The 23,063-nt window shown below is 35.2% G+C and overlaps 1 protein-coding gene across 2 annotated transcripts in view; it reads right to left on the bottom strand.

Annotated features, from left to right (window-relative positions):
* Positions 1-23,063, bottom strand: part of Edem3 (ER degradation enhancing alpha-mannosidase like protein 3) — a 79,259-nt gene that overhangs the window by 10,592 nt on the left and 45,604 nt on the right. Inside the window, exons 14-19 of one of the 2 annotated variants that reach the window (XM_071600228.1) lie at positions 13,715-13,880; positions 13,342-13,496; positions 12,255-12,411; positions 9,762-9,953; positions 8,375-8,540; positions 4,980-5,165 (exon numbers count right to left, since the gene is read on the bottom strand). In XM_071600228.1, coding sequence (XP_071456329.1) covers positions 4,980-5,165; positions 8,375-8,540; positions 9,762-9,953; positions 12,255-12,411; positions 13,342-13,496; positions 13,715-13,880 — 1,022 coding nt within the window. The remainder of the gene's footprint in view (positions 1-4,979; positions 5,166-8,374; positions 8,541-9,761; positions 9,954-12,254; positions 12,412-13,341; positions 13,497-13,714; positions 13,881-23,063) is intronic. The other variant, XM_027935036.2, reaches the window with a different exon arrangement.

Genomic DNA, 23,063 nt, shown 5'->3' with positions numbered 1-23,063 from the left:
AACAGAAAAATGTGCAAGAACGTTGAGGAGGCATTTCATAGAAGAGAATATCCAATTGCCCTATAAATACATGAAAAAGGAGTCAACCCCATTAGCAACCAGTGAAATGCAAAAACTGAATACAAATTAGATGTATTCATGGAGAACACTATCCAGAATGGCTAAAATTAAAAGAAATGACCATAATAAGCATCGGCAAAAATGTAGAGTAAGAGAAGCTTCATACACTACTGGTGAGAGTGAAAATTTGTATAATCCCTTTGGAGAATAGTTTGGCATATCCGCTAAAGCAAGCAAGCATACATATACTCTATTATCCAGCAACTCCATATGGACATGCTCAATAATGGTTATAGCAGCTGTGTTTGTAATAGACCCAAACTGGAAACAAACCACATGTCCAGCAATAGTAGAATGGATAAATAATTTGTGCTATGTTCATACAAAAGAATTTGATATAGCAATGAAAATAAATAAATTCTACCCATATTATGTATAAATTTCATAAACACATCATTAATCAAAACAATCCTGACTTAAAAAGCATACTATGCAACTTTATTTCTATGACTCTTGAAAAATAGAGTGTTTAGAGATGCCTGATTAAATGATAATTAAGAATGCCAAGTAAGTGATGATTACAAAAAAAAAAAAAAAAAAGTTTTCCAAATGATAGCAATAATTACTATATGAGGCCAACTAAATTGTTAAGTAAAGGTGGATGGTTAAGATATCAAGAAGAAAACATTTTGGTTTTCACAAACTTATGGAACTATATAGAATGAGAAATACAGGCAGCAGTCAGGAAAATAAAAATGGTAGTTGGAGTTAAGGTCCTTCATACTACTATAAATCTTTATTCCAAGATGCTTGTTTTTTACCAGTGATCATAGTTTCAAGAGTATAATTTTTATATTGTGGGCATGTCCACCATTATGTACAACTATAATGCACCAATAAAAAAATTTTTAAAAAAGAATGTAACTATTACATTAAATTCTGGAATGCTGTAGCAGAAATACAGGAAGCAAAGAAAGAAGAAAATCTTGAGATCCAAAGAAAAGAAAATCAGTATTAATAAAAAGGGACAGGAATCTTAGTAAAGACTTAAGAAATTGGATTTTCTTCCTTCTTTCCTCTGTACACTGTTTACTGAAGCAAGGAATACAGAGAACTATTTAATGTAAAGAACTATATAATGTCATATAAATATCATAGAACTATAAAAAGACACCTTAGATTTTACGGGACAGTAAGACAAAATTTCTTACCAAGATGCCGCTTCAATTGGACATTCAGGGGACAGGGACACATTTTCTAGTGTTCTCAAAAGGGAAAAGGGCCATGGGGATAGGGACAGAGATCGATAAGGCATTTCCAGAAAGAGAGAAGATATGTGCAAATGCAAAAGAGCATGCAAAAATGTGCAGTCGTTAGAGAAGGACGGTAGCTAAGTAGCAATTCTGCCAATAAAAATGTTTGGGATGTTCCTCTCCAGGCAAATATGTTCTAGAGTTTTTTCCCTTGGAGTCAAATCTTTTCAGCCATCTGAGTTCTATAGTTCAAGTATAGAACATATTCACCACAACCAATTTGAGCAGGGAATAATCTTAGGAAAAGTGACACTGCCTGACTTAAATTGGGAGCAGTTCAAAGGATGAAACCTTATTTACTTTTGTAATTTTAATTATTTGTTTTAATGTGGTGCTGAGGGTAAAACCCAGTGCCTCACACATGCCAGGTAAGTGCTCTTACTACTACAACTCCAGCCCTGAGACCTTATTAATTTTGAAAAATCTTTCCCCCCATTTTCTCTGCCTTTTTACCAGGTAGATACAAATATAGGAGTAGCCCTGAAAATGTCTTTCTATAGCACTGTAAGCTGCAAGCATGACAATGTACTGGAACTTCAAAATGCTGATTTATCCTCCTTGAGAAATATTAAGGAAAAGAAGAAGTTGATTCTTAATTGTAAATTGCCTCAATTTGGATCTAAAGGTAACAAAAGTTTGTCTTTTGTTTGTGGGCACTAGGATTGGAATTATTAAGTATTTTATAAACTGAAATTTCAGAAAGATGAGACACACGAGAGACAATATTAAACATTTTGTTCAACAACAGAATGCAGACGACTTTTAGAAGTGCCACTGATTTGGCCCAAGGAAGCAATATTTTCACTTGATAAATCACTAATGTTTTATCATCTGAAGAAAAATGGGTAATAAGATATCTGAAGATTGTGGCAAGCAGGCAGGACTATTTCACGTATGTGTACACTAATGACTAGAATTTACCAGAAGAAGAAGATGGAAGTGGGAACAGGGGCTTGTTTGGGGGCTTCTGTTTTCTGTGTTATATATGCAAAGGACTGCTCAATCAGTATGGTGTGACTTTATAAAGAAAAATACATATAGGTGGAATGAGGTTGTTAGAACAATTTGGAGGATATTTTACTGTTTGAATTTTAAGGCTGTTACTATCTGATGTATTTACGTAATCTTAACTACTACCCATAATGATCCCAAATGGCCATACACATCTGTTTCTTCACAATATAGCTGAGGAACTACTACTTCACAGTTGCCTGGGATGCAAGTGACTGTGAAGTAGTAGGATCTGACTCTTGTCTGCAGAGAGTCTGATTCAATACCTTGGTGTAGGATTAAGGAGGCTACACTTTTAACAGGTACATCAGCTGACTCTAATACAGGGGAGAAACATGTCTATGTAATAATTCAGGACAAATTAATGATAACACTACAAACCTTAACTTCTTAGAACATTATCCTAAATGAATAAAGTAGTTAATTTCATTAAATTATTATCATGGATTTTTGTCACAATCAAATATTAATAATTAAAACTTGTTGCTGATTTGGTTTGATAGAGCTGTATAGTTCTCAAAAGAGATGTTATACAACAGGATTTCTAAGACTTTTTAATCTAAGGATCATGATGTAATAGAATCACAATAAATTTTAAAAATCACTGAAATAATGTCCTTTCACTGTAAAATCCCTAAGAGTACTGTTTAACAAACTTCTTTTTCCCTCATAGAATTAGTCCTTTCTTAAATCCTTTCTCTAGTATGGGAAGTACATTCTTTACCATAATCTTGTAGTCCTAACCCCATGTGTGCCCCCTCCATTGTCAGCTTTTAAAACAAATCAATATTTTAAAATTTTACTTGTATTTAAACAAAAAATGATCCAAAGTAATAAATACCTAAATAACAATGCTGTTAGTACTGGGGACTGAACTCAACACTGAGCCACATCCCCAGCCTTTTTTGTATTTTATTTAGAGACAGGGTCTCACTGACTCACTTAGGACCTTGCTAAGTTGCTGAGGTGGGTTTTTAACTCACGATCTTCCTACCTCAGCCTTCCCAGCTGCTGGAATTACAGGCATGCACCACCATACCCAGCTTACAGTGACTCTTATATGAACATGAACTAGTGAATCCATCTACTATACAGAATGTATACTTTTTAGAATTTGTTATGACAGGCTTGACAAAGAATTATATTTATTATGGGATGGCTGGCTAGGCATGAAAATAATTTAATTAAACAAGAAATTATGATGGTATTCACTGAAACAAAATTATATATGTATATGTGTGTCTGTACAACACATACACATATATAATTTAAGGCTTATTAATGCAAGATACTTACTACTATTAATAATGTAGCTTGGAATCATTTTACCTTTTAATATTGCTGCTGAAATTCCAATGACAGCACAAAATGGGGGGAAAAAGCAAAGGCATTAAAGAGTTACATAAAATAATATTAATTTGCCTATGTTTAGTGTGCCTAATTTCATGTATGTAGAAATGAAGATCTAAATTTAGAAAAAGGGCCTGGGGGAACGGAGAAAATAAGGCACATAGGAGGATTTAAGAAGAAAACCTTGTACTCTTGTACTCTCTTCCATCTATGTGTCCTTACATATATATAGCCTACAGCCTACTCCATTGCTCTTCAGTAGCTGACAATGCAAAGAATCTTAAAGGATAAAGAAGACAAAACACTGAAAAGCAAACATCAGATTACTAACAAACTTTTTTTTTTTTAAAGAATGTCCCACTTGGAAGTCACAATGAAATCAATCAGTTTCCTACACATCTACCAAATACGATAGGGGACGTAGCAACCCTATACAAACTGTATACAACTCCACTCATGTAAGGGGGAAGGGAGGCACAGGGTGTCTGCAGCAAGTAAAAAAGACTGCTACCACAAGCAGGATCACAGCCCATGTCTGATGGTTCACATTCCCTCATCTCTCACCTATCCCTGGGTGTAAACTATAAAAGAATACCAGTAAGACCTTTCCTTTATATAGTAGTAATTTGAAAGCTCTTTTAAAACCTAACACTCACTTTGGCCTAAAGAGGACTACATGCTTTCCTGAATTAAGGTATGTTATCTTGTTCTTCAGGCACAGCCACTCTTATAAATACCCAGGTGATAAACCTAGATATCAGTAGTACAATACTGCTAGATTTCTATGGCCATCATCAAGACAATGGTTTTATGAGTATAAGCAGCTGGTGAGACAAATTACTATCATATATTAGATAACATCATTCCATACCACCTATTCTTTTTCCTTATAAAAGACATCAAAGCAATCAGTGAAACTGAATGGAAAATATGAAAATGGCTTTCTTGATGTTGTGTATTTATCACCTGGACAGAACCATGGTAAAAATTATAAATTACATATAAAAATATAATTGTACAATCATTCTGATTCAGAAAACCGAGCAAATAAATATTTTACTACTCTTTATTTTCAAACCAAAATATATCCTGAAATCATCTAAAAATTTTACTTACTTTACCAATGAAAAACACACACACACATACAACTCTCACATTCTGGTAACTCATTTTTGTTGTAAAACTAGAAAAATTAATGCTAAGCTGCACAAAAAAAAAAAAAAAAAAAATTATTTTTACCCTTACCTCGATCTTTTGCTTTATCAGAAAGGAGCACTTCGACCTCCTCATATTCCCGGATGGCATCTAATATGATACTTCCTTCTTTGCTGAATAAGAATAGCATGGGGATCTTGATGTCATCCGTATCCTTTCCATCACCTGCCATCTGGAACAGTGGGGCAGTATCACTGCTGCTCCCCTCATTGTCATCTAGACAAAATGAATGCAGCAAATATCAAGACATCTGTCCACTGAAAAGATTGATCATATTTTACTGCTCTTTTTTTTTTAAACCTGTTGAGAGATTTAATCTGCATCAAGAGCCAAAAAAAAAAAAAACCCAAACATTTTGGACCCATTAATTATCCTAAAGAAATAATTCAAAAAGAAGCAAAAAACTCCATGCCCAAAGAAGTTTACTGGACTGCTACTTATAATTGTGCACAATTATAAACTATTATAAACAAATGATAATGAAATATTTGATGGAAAACAAAGAAAAACAGAATGACAAATGAATCACAGAATGCAAAATTCTATTATAACTGTAAAAATTTCATACGCTTAGGGAAAAGCCTGGAAATAGAAAAATTTAATAAACCAGATTACAGTGTCAGAACTATGAATGAGTTTTTGTTGTTTTAGATTCCCTTTAATGACATCATTATAGGTCAAACATCCCTTATCTGAAAATACAAAACCCTATGAAATTACAGATTTTCAGATTAGGAATTTATAAACTGATAGTCTATGAAAACATCACAAAATCCAAAACTTGAAACTCCAAAATTTGAAACACTTCTGGTCCCAAACATTTTGGACAAGGGATATTTATTCTGTATATTGTCTTTAATTAAACTAAAAATTGATATAACTTTTATATGTAATACAAAGAATAATTATGACTATATATATTTTTCCTCTATAAACCAGTTACACCGTACAGTTATTTTACACTGGTTCAATAACATTTAAGTAGCCCTGTTTAAATGCACTGTTATAATGGAGGGGTCAATCATGTCCACCCCCAGTATCACATGCCAACCTACCTGAAGAAATTGCCTGTCCTATCTTAGAGCACTTGCTCTCATAAACCACTGCTAAGTGGAGAATACGACATATGACCCCCACCCTTAGTAGACAAAGGATGCTACCTGACTGTTTCCCTGGAGAACACAGAAAGACTGTGTCTGTTAGTGGTGAGTAGTAGTCCTGTTAAGTGATGCAGACTCAGGGTTGAGGCTGTCATTTAGAAAAAACGATTGGAATTGATGAACAAAGAGGGAGCAGGCTGGTGATAAGCTGGAGAAAGAGGCAGAATTACAAAGAAAAGCAAAGAAGAGAGTCGAGAAGGATCCAGAGATGCAGATAGAAACAGAAATAGAAAAAATGTTAGTATCATGGTTCCTAGTGGTTTTTAGTTTCTACTGCTACCTCTAGCATACATAGGACATATTTTAGACTTTGTAGTTCTCTGTTGTAACTTCCCATCTCTGAAGCTCAAAGCCATTAGACAATATAGAAACAAATCAGAGTGGCCATGTTCCAATCTAACTTTTCACAGAAACAGGCAGTGAGCTGGACTTGGCCTACAGTCTATTGTATGGTTTGGATATGAAATGACCCAGCAAAGCACATAAGTTAATGCAAGAGTTGAAATAATTAGATTATGAGGGTTGTCATCTAATCAATGGATTAATCCATTTCACAAATTAACAATTTAAATGGACTAATTGGGTGGTAATTGTAGGCTGGTGGGGCATGGCTGGAGGTATAGTTCGGTCACTGGGGGGGGGGGGGGGTGCCTTTGGAGTTTATGTATTGTGTCCAGGGTTCCTGCCACTTTCTCCTGCTTTCTGGATACCATGAGGTGAGCAGCTTTCCTCTACTGCCTGTCCTTTCGCCATGGTGTTCTGCCTCACCTTGGGACCAAAGAGATGGGAGTCAGCTAACCATGGACTGAATCTTTAAAACCATGAGCCCATAATAAACTTTTCCTCCTCTAAGGTGGTCCTGTTGGATATTTTATTCATGGTAACATTAAGCAGACCACCACAATCCATAGTTTGCCAATTGCTGATTTATTAAATAGAAGTTCTCTTAATACTTATTTAACTAATAAATCAATATTGAAGAACCCATATGGAATAAACAAAAGAAATGAAAATAAATTTTCACTGAGATAAATCCTAATTTTAAATGTCTTTTTTTCCTCCCATGGTATTAGGATCAAACCCTGGGCTTTCTACTATGCTAAACCCCCAGACCTCTAAATGTCCTTTTGCTTACCCTGAATTCAGAAATCTATCCTAACTGCGGGGTGGGAGAAGATCCAAAATGGATTTTCCCTGTGAGAAAAACTCTACAGAAGAACTCACGATTATAGTAAGATCCCAGCTCTTCTACTTCTTTCAAAATGTAAACTCCTGTTTTGTTTTGTTTTTTGTTTTTTTGTACCGGGGGTTAAACCCAGGAGTGCTTCACCACTAAGCCATATTCCCCCAATCTATATTTTTTATTTTGAAACAGGATTTCACTAAGTTGCTGAGGCTGGCTTTGAACTTGAAACCCTCTTGCCTCAGCCTCCCAAGCCGCTTAGGTTATTATAGGCATGCACCACTGTACCTGGCTTCTATTTGCTTTAAACAGAAAAATTATGTTTCCCTTGACAGCAGTCATAGGCTGCTTGTCGAAATATAAGTGATTTTCTATGAAGGGCAAAAATGCAAAACCTACTGGTTGAAATATATGGGGTAAAGTGATTTAAAGCTGGTAATTTATAATTTCAGTAAAAAAATATATAAGTGGATAAAAATTTGCTGGTAACTAGTACTAATATTGATACCCTCTGTTATGCCTAGAAATTTTACATATGTTATCTTTAAACCTTGCAACAACCTAAAAGGTATTTCTTACCATTTTTTATTGGAGCTCAAAAAATATTCTACATAACAACAAAAGGTTTTTAAAAAAAAACTGTATCTGGGCCAATGTTACACTGTGATTTTGTGGCAGAGCCAGGAACTATGTTCACATGTCTCTGGCTCCAAAGCCTGCATCTCTGAGAGAGAACAGAAGTTGTCAGGGGCTCCCCACTGGAGCTGGCAGAGTATAATTCTTGCCTTAAGGAGTCTCATGGGTATATTTTCTTTTCCACAGTATTGAGCATTTTTACTACTCCTCCCACCACCCTCACTCTTTACCCCAAATATTTTCACTGATATTAACATACAGAAACAGGTATCTACGCTTTCAAAAAAAGATATTATAATAGAGAAATTATTAAGTCATTGAATTATCTGTCATTTATGTTCTCAAAATAAAAATGACAACTCTTTAATAAAACTTTAGAAAACAAAAAGAAGAATTCTAAAGCTTCTCTCTCCCTGGTCGACACAATGGCACAGAGGCTTACTTACCAATGACAATGCCACCGATGGCTCCAGCGTTCTGGATGTTGCGAGCCTTTTCTGCAAACATGCACTGTCCTCTTTGTATCAGTGCAATTTTTCCCATCACTGCCTCGGGGTTAGTAAGCTCTGAACAGCCATTGTATGGTTTACTGCTTGCCACAAATCCTCGCGTCTGTCAGAAATAAAAGTAACTCAAATCTTCTATCTTCTCATATTACAATCTAGTCATTAAACCTCGATAAAGTCTATAGCTTTAATGACATTAGAACTCATTTCTTTTCTAATGATAACATATCTAATATAATTTAGCAAAATTTTTGTTAACATTTTGTAACAGTACTCCATTGTGCTTTGTATTTGTATTGTGCTTTTGTATTTTGTAAAACATTTTTCAGAAATTATTAAACCTGATCTGTAGGATGACTGAATGAAACAATGCACATATTTCCATCTTGTTACGGGGCAACTCAGGCCAAGGTTAACATAATTTGCTCCAAGATACAACAGTTTTAGCTATTTTTCTATATTAAGCTCCTAAGTTATATTTTTGTTCAAATAAAGGTTCTACTAGTTGTTAAAAGGTCTGAAAATAATTTTTTTTTAAAAAGATATTTTTAGTTGTAGATGGACATACTACCTTTATTTTATTTATTTTTATGTGGTGCTGAGGATTGAACCCAGCACCTCACACATGCTAGGCAAGTGCTCTACCACTGAGCTACAAACCCAGCCCCTGAAAATCATTTTTTATATAAATTAAGGTAGTAGGATCATAGAATCTGAGCAATATTTTATTTTACTTTGTAGTTTTTAAGTGCTGGGGATTAAACCTAGGGACTCACACACATGAAGCATATGTTCTACTGCTGAACTACATGCCAACTCCCCCCAAAAATATATATATATATATATTTTATGGGTTCTTTTTAGTTACACATGATAGTAGAATCCATTTTGACATAATTATACAAGCATAGAATACATCTTGTTCTAATTCAGACCCAGATACCTCTCCTTCCTCTTCCCTCTCCCCATACCCTGTTCTCTTCCTTCTATTCATCTCTAAAAAATATTTTAAATAAAATTGTATATGCACATTACATACAAGATATACTTTAATTTTATTAAATCTGGGAGACTAGTTTTTTTTGATGGTACTCGGGATTGAATCTAGGGGCTCATACACGCTAATCATGTGCTCTACCACTGAGCTATAGCCCTAGCTCCTAGGTTTTTATTTATTTTATATTTTAAATATGGGAGGGGGTGCTGGAGATCAAAACCCTATAGGTTTTTAAAAATAAATTAAAACTACTAAGTTAGAGACAAAGAAATTAGATAATACTAAATATTTTAAATTCAGTTTTGACAAGCCTATTTCAAGTGGACATACCTCCTTATGTTTAGACAGATCCAGCCCAAATTGAGCTGGTCCGGCAGTCAACACTACCCTGCCAAAAAATGGGTGAGAGACAATTTGCACAGCTCGTGGAGGCAGTTGCTGCTCTTTTTGCTGCTGACTTGACAATTCAATCATCTCCTGCATGAACCTCAATCCATCTTCAGCATCGATTGAACTAGCAGCCTATGGAACAAACAGATTTGTTTCATCCTTCCTTTCTGGAAACTTCCACCATGTCTTTGATTTTCTAAGTGTACTGCACTATAGTCTCCTACTCACAATTTCTCCTTTTAGTTTTAGATCACTGCTAAATTGGTGGTACTTGGGATTGAACCTAAGGGCTCATACATGCAAAGTATGTGCTCCACCACTGAGCTATAGCCCTAGCCTTATGGGCCTTATTTACTTGTCCCCAAAATAAATATTACTTCCAGGAATTCTATTTTCTGAAAATAACATCTGTAATTTTTTTATCAATGTCTCTTACTATTCTATAAACAACTTTTGATGCAGATTGAGAATTGGACTTCTATCAATTGCCCAAAGGCTCCTTTTGCTTATTTTCCCCACTGCCTCCCCCCCCCCACACACACACACCGAAGAGATAAACCTCATATCTGACCAATATCCTCCCTCCTTGGAATCATGAACTAATAGGCAGATTCAATTTGATTCAGAACACACAAATCAGGCACCTATTCTATCACAGCACTTCCCTAGGCACAGGGGAGACAGCCCCGTAAGTATGCTTCTAAAGGAGAAAGACATGTAAAATTAACTATGATAAAGTCTCTTAAGTGAAAAAGTGGAATAGATCATAGGAAATAACTGATTTTGCTTGTATATTTGAGAAAGATCAGAATAACATTTAAATTGAATCCTAACCAAGGAAAAGTTGGAAAACATTGTAGAAAAAAGATGGTGGATTCTTGACGCTTTACAAGAAAAACCAACAAGACTTGATGAAAGTTGGAGGGTTGAGGGCAGAATTTAAGCCTATTCTCAATTTTCTAGTGTTCCTGACTTAAAAGAATGATGTTAGGGTTTACTTAATATAGAGAACAAAAAAATAAAAGATGGGCTGAAGTAGAAGTAGGAAGAGAGCAAAGGAGGAGGAGATGATTCAAGTTTGGACAGGTTGAGACTGAGATGCAGAAATGTATAACAGGTAGATTAAGGCTGGGTTTAGGACTGTAGGTAGTAGGTTTTCACACTACATCTAAGAAGTACAAAGATCACAGCTGAGCTGTAGAAACAGGGAGGCTGCTGAAGAAAAGGACAGAAAGAAAAGAATGTCACCTAGAGTCTTAGGTAGCACCTATGTTGAGGGAGTATGCCAAGAAAGGAATACAAAGGAATCTGCAAAGCAGTGAACAAAACAAACAAACAAACAAAAAACCTGTGTTGCCAGAATATCCTGGACACCAGAAAGGAAAATGTTTTAAGAAGGGACCAGTCAATAATTAGAGAAAAGTTAAAGCACATTAAGGATCAAAAGCCATTTGGTGGCAATTTCATCACTGGAGCCTAAGTGAAAGTGCTAGAGGCACCACTGTCACTACTAGGGAGGGAGAGTGAATCAATGAAGAAGAAAACATCCTCTTTAATGAAGAATAGAGATGAAATAAAACTCTGAGGGAAATGTGAGGTCATGGGACATTCGAATTTAAGATGAAGATACAACTGAATATGATTCCAGTTTAAAATCATTCAGCAAACTAAATTTTCTCAGAATCTATGTGCTTAATAAGGTAAATAATGTAAAGGTCTCGTGTTATGAAAACTTTTAAAGTAAAAATCAATACAATTTTCCTTAAAATACATGTTACTTTCCTAGTCACAAATACATACAAATTTTGATTTCTACAATGAATAAAATACTTAGATTTGGTAATTTTTTGGAAAGTAAGATAATGTGAAACACTGAGATATAAATATTAAAAGTAATTACTAACTTCTAAAATTATGCTTGAAATTAAAATAATAATGAAAAGATGGACCAAGAAACAGAAAATTAGATATGGGTCCTATATTTGTTTGGGAGGGTGGGGGTTTACTGGGGATTGAACCGAGGGGCACTTAACCACTAAGCCACATCCCCGGCCCATTTTATTTTTTATTTTGAGAGGTCTCACTAAATTGCCGAGGCTGGCCTCAAACTTGTACTCCTCCTGCCTCAGCCTCCAAATCACTGGGATTATAGATGTACAGCACCACACCTGGCTCTGGGTCCTGCATTTGGCTCTATTAATATAAGCAAAATATCCAATATGATTTAATTGTTATTATACTACAAAGGGGTTAGAATTAGATTACTTTCCAAGATACTTCTAAATTCTAAAATCTTGATTCTCTAAACCATGTATTCTAAATTAAAAAAAAAAAAAAAAAAAAAAAAGGGCAGGTGCCATTATCTTATTAAAGCTAAGGAGACCAAAAAGGGCAGAGAAGAGACAGTATCTAATTAGTATAGCAAAGTCTTACTTGGATTGCATGTTGGACCAACTGGACTCTCCCATCTTTGAGGTGAATCAAACTCACCCCCATCTTCTTCAGTATTTCTAAATGTTCAGGGTTAGTGGCCATGAAATCTCTGGCTCTCAGAGGGGGTTTAGCTCCACTCCTGAAACTCTCCTCTCTGCTAAAAATAATTATAGGCAAGGCTTTAAAAATTATGAATTAGAATTACAGAGAAAACATAGGACAAATTAAAATGTTAGATATTCGCAAATTTGCTAATTTTAGAACTAATAAAACAGAAATAGCTAGAACATTTATTTTTCTACACATAATTTAGGTTATTAATAAGTTGTATAACTTTCAAATATACTTTCCAGTTATAAAAGCATATATATCATCTAGATAAGGCAGTATTAGTCAACAGTACTCAAACTCTTTGGAGACATAGTAGGTAGTTGGGATTTGTTATTATTGGTGTCTGTCTCTCAAAACACAGTTTTTTCTCCCAATATTTAAAACAAAACAATATTTGTATTAGTGAATAATGCTCACTTAAAAAATTTTTTTAACTTCTTTATAATGGCCTCCCTAATGTAACTATCTTCAAGAAAATGAACACATCAAATCAAACAGAATTTAAACCAAGAATCAGTAATACCTTTAAAAATAAAAACAAAACAACAAAACCCTGGTTTTCACTACCCACCAACTACAGACACAGGAAAAATATTTTATTATGCATGTTTCCTCTATATAAAAATGAGCTAGAGATATTAAAAACTGTTACATTCTGCCCACTACTATTACTCAGTTCATTAAACAAAGGATTCATTGAAAATTTCCAAAATAATACATGACTGCAAATCAGTTTCACTGCCTAACTTTACTAATAATACAATGAGTGATATTTTTGGTCTAAGTGAATGCCTTGGCTGATGGAATATGCTCCTTAAGCTCTCTGTCATCTACTAAGAATTAACTGTGGTGTGCGTATGCACAGATGTGCAACGACAAATCCCATCAGTGAGTGTAACTATAATGCACTGATAAAAAACGTGTGTGGGGGGGAATAATTAATTTTGGTATTAATAAACACAAAATTATACATTACACTCTGCTGATGCCTCGTGGACAGCTCTTATCCACCACATTTTTCAAGGGTTCACGAATGCTCTGGGCATACAATGGATCATTAGGGAAGAGAATCTGAGTATTTGGACAAGTCCAATCAAAATTACTGTCATCCAGTTCTGTATATTCTGAGGTCTACAATATAAAAGAATTTTATATAAATAAAAATGATTTTACTTTACATTTCATTTAAAAGAAACATTTAACAAAAACATTAGAAAATACTATATTTACTTTTTCTCTTAGCATACATGTATTTATTAAATTCTAGTCATGGATTACCTTTTACTTAGAAAATAAAACAAATACATAGAAATGTAAAAAAGAATAAGATACTTAAGTAAAAAACTCACTGTGTTCTTCTTTGAGATGCTTTGATTTGTAGTAGAGAGCCAAAGGGGCAACAGATGAGCTTCTGTGGTAAAGATGTAATCTTCTATGTCAAAAATAATGTCTTCTTTATCAGCAAATAATAGATACAGATATTTAAACATTTCAGCCAAGAAGAAAGAATCCATTCTAAAAATAAAAAGTCACAAATAAATAAACACATTAAAAACATCTAATTGTCAACTACTGAAAGACAGTCAAGGTTGATGACCTTGTCTACACCAATTTTAATGTCCAAAGATCTATAGAATCTCTCACTTAGTATCAGAATAACTGTGACGCCAAGTATATTTTAAGGAAATAAAAAAAAGACCAGAGGAACTGCCTCACACACAGACACACTAAATCTTGTTAATAATGAAGATAAGGTTTTTCTATAGGCCTCTAATGAGGGGAAGTTCTCTATTTTTTCTATAAAGGATCAATAGCAGAAAGGTGACCCAGATGAATTTTACTAGTGAAACCATATAAGAATTTTCAACTAACCAGGCGTGGTAGCTCACGCCTGTAATCTCAGTGGCTCGGGAGGCAGAGGCAGGAGGATCGTGAGTTCAAAACCAGCCTCAGCAATGGCCAGGTGCTAAGCAACTGAGACCCTGTCTCTAAATAAAATTTTAAAAATGGGGCTGGGGATGTAGCTCAGTGGTTGACTGCCCCTGAGTTCAATTCCCAATACCAAAAAAAAAAAAATAGGAATCTTTAACTAATATTAACAGAATGGGATGAAGTCATATGACTTTGATAAATTTTATTATGCAGCCATTTAAGTGATAAATAAGAAGGCTTTAAGGGTAAAGGAAACAATTTATAAGAAGTCAATGAAGAAAGTACAACATGAAGTCACGTGCACTATAATTCTAACTTTATAAATATTTATATATCTGTCAAGACGAGAATGAGGAGGAAAAAAAGGGGGTAAAGGATATGTGCCTTTACAAATGACTTAATGTTATAATGTTTTAATAACATTAAAAAAAGTTTAAATAAAATTAAGTGTCAGGAAAAGAGCATAGCTCATTGATGGAGTTATAGTAACATCAAATTTATTTCCTTCCAAAGCTTCCAAGGTTTTGGCAGTAATAAATAACTTAATAGTTTACTAGACAGGTTGCACAGTATCAAACCTCTGGCCAAATATACAAATATCCTGGTATACAGTAGGCACACTCAATAAACATTTACTAAATTGAAAAGTTTAAAGAACATTACTAAATAAGCTGGAGAGGCATCAGACTACAATAGTGGAGAACATGGGCTTTGGATACAGAAAGATCATCCACCAACTAGCTCTGTGATCACTGGGATATTGTATGAGAACTGTTGCTTTAGTTTACTCTTCTGTAAAAGGAATATAATAATAAACTCACAACACTGATATAAAGACTAAATGAGATATTATTTAGCACAGCACTTAGCATATACATGAGATCAATGCTACAGCTCTCCTTTTCTTATTACAAATGATTTCTTATTTTGGAACAAAAACTCACTTGTAAAGTTTCAAAATTGTTTTGCTCATTTTGGATGTTAATCTCATTAGAATGGACAAAAAAACTTTCCCTTCAACTTGTAATACACTTATCATAATTTAACCCTGAAGGGCTGATAGTTACCATCATGAACAAATGTTATTTTGAGAATTGTAGACTAGTAAGCAAGACATTTGGCAAATTTGAGAACAAATTATAAAACATGATTTGTAAATATTTAAAAGAATAAGATCACTAAAATTTAATGGATTGGGTAAAATCAGCAAGTTGAATATAATACCCTATGATCTAATTTATATTTAAAAGCCAGGCGAGGTGCCACACACCTGTAATCCCAGTGGCTCAGGAGACTGAGACGGGAGGATCGCAAGTTCAAAGCCAGTCTTAGCAAAAGCAAGGTGCTAAACAACTCAGTGAGACCCTGTCTCTAAATAAAATACAAAATAGGGCTGGAGATGTGGCTCAGTGGTCAAGTGCCCCTGAGTTCAATCTCTGGTACCAAAAAAAGAGAAGAAACCATACATAAACAGATGCACAAATGCAAACACGTAGGTATTAAAAATATATGGAAGGCTATCAAATTGCTAACAAATGCTAGCTTAGGCAGGAAGAAGAAAGTGTCTTTAAAAGGATTTTCATATTACTCTTTCTTTTTTTGCCCTTTAATTTTTTTTGGTAATCATGGATTAGGAAAATAGGGTATTTTGAAAAACCAAGCGTGCACGTGTGTCTGCGTGCATGCGTACATTCAGGTCTTGGAGTACGTGGATGCTAGTAAGCTAAAGGATCCTGCCAGCAGAATAAGCAACCAAATGCAAAAAGCCTGTCCCTGAAAGCTCTCCAGTGCCATAGCATGAGGCACCAGTCATGATCCCACCCAAAATTCTTTCAAATAATTTGAGAAAAATTTAAGGTATGCTTATGCAAAATGCAGATCACTGAAACTAAGTTTAGCTTAGAGACTGAGACTGACTGAGATGACAGTCAACATCGTTTTGGTCTAAAAACAGAATAAAAAAACAGCCAAGGAAATTTTGCTGGGATGGATATAAAGTTCTAAGTTTACACTAAAAAAGAAATTGGTTGCTCAAGAGCAGGGTGGAGAATATCCATTTGTCAGCAGGCTTTGGTTAAGCATCTGAGACCAGCTGGGGTCAGTCACAAGCTCACTGTGAGTAGAACACAATAAAGCTGTTAAAAGTCTAATGCAGGCGTAATAACAAGTATAATAAAGATCAGCAGTTGTCAACCATTTTGGGGGTGAAATGTATCTGAGAGGCAAAATGTCCCATGAGGAAGAGTAAGTTGGTGAAGGAGTGACCCTCACTAGATAGAAGTGTGAACCTGTCAGCCTCTGAGAAAATTAGCAACCCTCTGTCTGAATTCAGATGTTTATAGTGCTGCTGTGCTGGGCATATCTTGAGTTTGGGTAATTCTAGACAATTTTTGTGATGCTGGGGACTGAACCTAGAACCTTGTAACTACTAGGCAAACACTCTACCACTGAGCTACATCCCCAGTCCATGGACATGATATTTTGAGAGATATTCTACATACTGGAATAAAATCAGAACAGAGCAAAGGCATTTATAAGAGGTCCAGAAACTATCAGAAAAGGAATATTTGGTGGGAAAAAGAAAGACGTGAAATTTTGGAAAATGGAACCCCCCATAAACTAGTAAATCATATTTTCCTCTGTAATATCTCCATCTGTCTTTCTTTTGCTACTATAGCATATATCTGTGGTTCCAATTGTTTCTTTCCATATATGCTTTATTCACCAACTATAAATTATGGGAGGGCAGAGACTGGTTCTAATTTATCCTTTCATCCTCACACCTAAGTGCAGTGCCTGGCCGATAGTAGGTGCTTAATTATTGTTCTTTGAATATAGTATAGTTGTCAAAATCCAATGTGCACTGACTAGAATTCTGATTTTTAGCTAACTGTAATCTTGAGCAAGTTCTCTAATTTTTCTTTGCCTTGGTTTCTTTATCTTTAACATGAAGATCATAACACAAGTATGCTTCAGGGGACAGTTGTAAGATCAGAGTTAAATACAGAAAATGCTCAAAAGACTGCCCGGAGTTCAGGTGACAGTCAACAAATGGTCCAGCTATCCACGGTATCTGCTTTCATTTCTTGCTGTTATCTGTATGCCTGCTTCCAGAACCCGACCCATTTCTTACCAGCTGTGGTCAGGTAAAGGGGTTGCCAACAATCTGAGTGAAGGACTGAGGGACAGTCCTGTGACTAGATGATGACTGCTGTTTCTCGTGTCTTTATTCCCTGAAACTTCTTTTGTCTTCTAACTCTTGCTCATCCTTCAGGACTCAGGATCCTGCAGGAACTTCTCAGTGACTACCACATCCCAATTGGCCTTCGCGTCCCTTTTATGTATTTCACAGCACTTACGCAATGTTTTAACAGTCTGTTTATCTAAAAAATAAAAGTCTGTATATCTGTCTGTCCTCAGTGACAGAATGAACGTGTCTTCATAGCTTTAATCCTTAAAAACTGCCATAATGCTAACACAAGAGAAGCCTCAATAAATATTTATGGAATGGACATTTGCTAATAAGCAAACAAGTTCAGTTAGCTGGATAAATTATCTTGGAATAATTGGAATGTTGGTGAATAGCAAATTGACCAAAGTGTGCTTTTTATAGCTTGAATACTTCATGCCATCCATACCCATCTAGTATCCAGTGAAACAGCAACTACCACTGAGGGTCTTACCCACCCCTCCAAATCAGGAATAGAGTAAGAGTACACACATTAACCATGATGTGTTTTTGTGGAATGTTAGACCGAATACTATTAATCATCCAGATCTTACATCATTATCTTGATAGTTTCTTTTTTTTTTCTTCTTATTAATGGGAAAACATTTAATTTAGACATTTCTTTAACACATACAAAACAGAGCTGATGAATATTAAAGATAAAAAATATTCTCCTTTGCCCTATTTCTCTCTTGCCAACCTCAGAGATTACCATTATCCTCTGTGTAGATATCACTGCAGGGTATATTTTATTCTTTTTGTTTTAAAAATGTTTTTATTCTCACCAAGTTGTGTGTGTGTGTGTGTGTGTGTGTGTGTGTGTGTATATCCATGAGTAGCATATAAAATTGTTTTGTGTGTTTAAAAATTTTATATAAACAATAAAGTATACATTATTAATCTGCAACTTGCTATTGTCTCTCCGCATTATACTTTTGAGATCAGTCCATGTTGATTCTTGTAGAACAACCTATAAATTTTCATAACTGTATGGTATTTTACTCTCATAAGCAGCACTATAAAATATTCTATTACATTTTTTTGTATAAAAATGTAAGACGTATTCTAGTGAACATATCTAGGAACAACATTGCTGAGCCATATGCATTTTTATGAGATATTGAGAAATTCCTTTCCAAATATTTATACCACATTATAACCCCAACCAAAATGAGAGTTCCTGTTTCTCTCTGTTACCAGCACACTTTTTAAATCTTAAATATTGTAATCAAATGATCTTCCCAGATGCCACGGTAAGCCAGGCACTTGAAGCATTGGGGAGATTCAGACATGTTTGGACCACTGCAATCTCTAAAACTATAGTGACTTTTTAATTTTTTTTTAAATTTTTTATTGTTGGTTGTTCAAAACATTACATAGTTCTTGATATATCATATTTCACACTTTGATTCAAGTGGGTTATGAACTCCAATTTTTACCCCGTATACAGATTGCAGAATCACATCAGTTACACATCCATTGATTTACATGTTGCCATACTAGTGTCTGTTGTATTCTGCTGCCTTTCCTATCCTCTACTATCCCCCCTCCTCACCCCTCCCCTCCCCTCTTCTCTTCTCTCTCTACCCCCTCTACTGTCATTCATTTCTCCCCGTTGTATTATTTTTCCCTTTCCCCTCACTTCCTCTTGTATGTAATTTTGTATAACCCTGAGGGTCTCCTTCCATTTCCATGCAATTTCCCTTCTCTCTCCCTTTCCCTCCCACCTCTCATCCCTGTTTAATGTTAATCTTCTTCTCATGCTCTTCGTCCCTACTCTGTTCTTAGTTACTCTCCTTATATCAAAGAAGACATTTGGCATTTGATTTTTAGGGATTGGCTAGCTTCACTTAGCATAATCTGCTCTAATGCCATCCATTTCCCTGCAAATTCTATGATTTTGTCATTTTTTAATGCAGAGTAATACTCCATTGTGTATAAATGCCACTTTTTTTTTATCCATTCGTCTATTGAAAGGCATCTAGGTTGGTTCCACAGTCTTGCTATTGTGAATTGTGCTGCTATGAACATCGATGTAGCAGTGTCCCTGTAGCATGCTCTTTTTAGGTCTTTAGGGAATAGACCGAGAAGGGGAATAGCTGGGTCAAACGGTGGTTCCATTCCCAGCTTTGCAAGAAATCTCCATACTGCTTTCCAAATTGGCTGCACCAATTTGCAGTCCCACCAGCAATGTACAAGTGTACCCTTTTCCCCACATCCTCGCCAGCACTTGTTGTTGTTTGACTTCATAATGGCTGCCAATCTTACTGGAGTGAGATGGTATCTTAGGGTGGTTTTGATTTGCATTTCTCTGACAGCTAGAGATGGTGAGCATTTTTTCATGTACTTGTTGATTGATTGTATGTCCTCCTCTGAGAAGTGTCTGTTCAGGTCCTTGGCCCATTTGTTGATTGGGTTATTTGTTATCTTATTGTCTAATTTTTTGAGTTCTTTGTATACTCTGGATATTAGGGCTCTATCTGAAGTGTGAGGAGTAAAGATTTGTTCCCAGGATGTAGCCTCCCTATTTACCTCTCTTATTGTTTCTTTTGCTGAGGAAAAACATTTTAGTTTGAGTAAGTCCCATTTGTTGATTCTAGTTTTTAACTTTTGTGCTATGGGTGTCCTATTGAGGAATTTGGAGCCCGACCCCACAGTATGTAGATCGTAGCCAACTTTTTCTTCTATCAGATGGCGTGTCTCTGATTTGATATCAAGCTCCTTGATCCATTTTGAATTAACTTTTGTGCATGGCGAGAGAAAGGGATTCAGTTTCATTTTGTTGCATATGGATTTCCAGTTTTCCCAGCACCATTTGTTGAAGATGCTATCCTTCTTCCATTGCATGCTTTTAGCCCCTTTATCAAATATAAGATAGTTGTAGTTTTGTGGATTGGTTTCTGTGTCCTCTATTCTGTACCATTGGTCCACCCGCCTGTTTTGGTACCAGTAACATGCTGTTTTTGTTACTATTGCTCTGTAGTATAGTTTGAAGTCTGGTATCGCTATACCACCTGATTCACACTTCCTGCTTAGCACTGTTTTTGCTATTCTGGGTCTTTTATTTTTCCATATGAATTTCATGATTGCTTTCTCTATTTCTACAAGAAATGCCATTGGGATTTTGATTGGCATTGCATTAAACCTATAGAGAACTTTTGGTAATATCGCCATTTTGATGATGTTAGTTCTGCCTATCCATGAACAGGGTATATTTTTCCATCTTCTAAGATCTTCTTCTATTTCTCTCTTTAGGGTTCTGTAGTTTTCATTGTATAAGTCTTTCACCTCTTTTGTTAGGTTGATTCCCAAGTATTTTATTTTTTTTGAGGATATTGTGAATGGAGTGGTTGTCCTCATTTCCATTTCAGAGGATTTGTCGCTGATATACAGGAATGCCTTTGATTTATGCGTGTTGATTTTATATCCTGCCACTTTGCTGAATTCATTTATTAGCTCTAATAGTTTCTTTGTAGACCCTTTTGGGTCTGCAAGGTATAGAATCATGTCATCTGCAAATACTTATAATTTAAGTTCTTCTTTTCCTATTTTTATGCCTTTAATTTCTTTCGTCTGTCTAATTGCTCTGGCCAGTGTTTCGAGAACTATGTTGAACAGAAGTGGTGAGGGAGGGCATCCCTGTCTTGTTCCAGATTTTAGAGGGAATGCCTTCAATTTTTCTCCATTCAGAATGATGCTAGCCTGAGGCTTAGCATAGATTGCTTTTACAATATTGAGGTATGTTCCTGTTATCCCTAGTTTTTCTAGAGTTTTGAACATAAAGGGTTGCTGTACTTTGTCGAATGCTTTTTCCGCATCTATCGAGATGATCATATGGTTCTTATTTTTAAGTCTATTGATGTGGTGAACAACATTTATTGATTTCCGTATATTGAACCAGCCTTGCATCCCAGGGATGAATCCTACTTGATCATGGTGCATAATTTTTTTGATATGTTTTTGTATCCGATTCGCCAGAATTTTATTGAGGATTTTTGCATCTAGGTTCATTAGAGATATTGGTCTGTAGTTTTCTTTCTTTGAAGTGTCTTTGTCTGGTTTAGGTATCAGGGTGATGTTGGCCTCGTAGAATGAATTTGGAAGTTCTCCCTCTTTTTCTATTTCCTGAAGTAGCTTGAAAAGTATTGGTATTAGTTCCTCTTTAAAGGTTTTGTAAAACTCTGCTGTATACCCATCCGGTACTGGGCTTTTCTTAGTTGGTAGTCTTTTGATGGTTTCTTCTATTTCCTCAATTGATATTGGTCTGTTTAGGTTGTCTATATCCTCCTGACTCAATCTGGGCAGATCATATGACTTAAGAAATTTATCGATGCCTTCACTATCTTCTAATTTATTGGAGTATAAGGATTCAAAATAATTTCTGATTATCTTCTGTATTTCTGAAGTATCTGTTGTGATATTGCCTTTTTCATCCCGTATGCTAGTAATTTGAGTTCTCTCTCTTCTTCTCTTCGTTAGCATGGCTAAGGGTCTGTCGATTTTATTTATTTTTTCAAAGAACCAACTTTTAGTTTTGTCAATTTTTTCAATTGTTTCTTTTGTTTCGATTTCATTAATTTCAGCTCTGATTTTAATTATTTCTTGCCTTCTACTTCTTTTGCTGTTGTTTTGCTCTTCTTTTTCTAGGATTTTGAGATGAAGTATGAGATCATTTATTTGTTGTTTTTTTCTTTTTTTAAGGAATGAACTCCAAGCAATGAATTTTCCTCTTAGAACTGCTTTCAATGTGTCCCATAGATTCCGATATGTTGTGTCTGTGTTTTCATTTATCTCTAAGAATTTCTGAATTTCCTCCTTGATGTCTTCTATAACCCATTGATCATTCAGTAACCTATTGTTCATTCTCCAAGTGATGTATGATTTTTCCTTCCTTCTTTTATCGTTGATTTTCAGTTTCATTCCATTATGATCAGATAAGATGCATGGTATTATCTCTACTCCTTTATATTGTCTAAGAGTTGCCCTGTGACATAATATATGATCTATTTTTGAGAATGATCCATGTGCTGCTGAGAAAAAAGTGTAACTGCTTGATGGTGGATGGTATATTCTATATATGTCAATTAAGTCTAGGTTATTAATTGTGTTATTGAGTTCTATAGTTTCCTTATTCAACTTTTGTTTGGAAGATCTGTCCAGTGGCGAGAGGTGTGTTGAAGTCTCCCATGATTATTGTATGGTGGTCTATTAGACTCTTGAGAAGAGTTTGTTTGATGAACATAGCTGCACCATTGTTTGGGGCATATATATTTATGATTGTTATGTCTTGTTGGTGTATGGTTCCCTTGAGCAGTATGTAGTGTCCCTCTTTATCCCTTTTGATTAACTTTGGCTTGAAATCTATTTTATTTGATATGAGTATGGACACTCCTGCTTGTTTCCGAAGTCCATATGAGTGATATAATTTTTCCCAACCTTTCACCTTCAGCCTATGTATGTCTTTTCCTATCAAATGCGTCTCCTGTAGGCAGCATATTGTTGGGTCTTGTTTTGTGATCCATTCTACTAGCCTGTGT

This window comes from Marmota flaviventris, chromosome 12, assembly GCF_047511675.1.
Source record: "Marmota flaviventris isolate mMarFla1 chromosome 12, mMarFla1.hap1, whole genome shotgun sequence".
NCBI classification, from domain to species: domain Eukaryota; kingdom Metazoa; phylum Chordata; class Mammalia; order Rodentia; family Sciuridae; genus Marmota; species Marmota flaviventris.
Note: the sequence above shows the minus strand (reverse complement) of the source record. Positions and strands in the feature narration are given on the sequence as shown.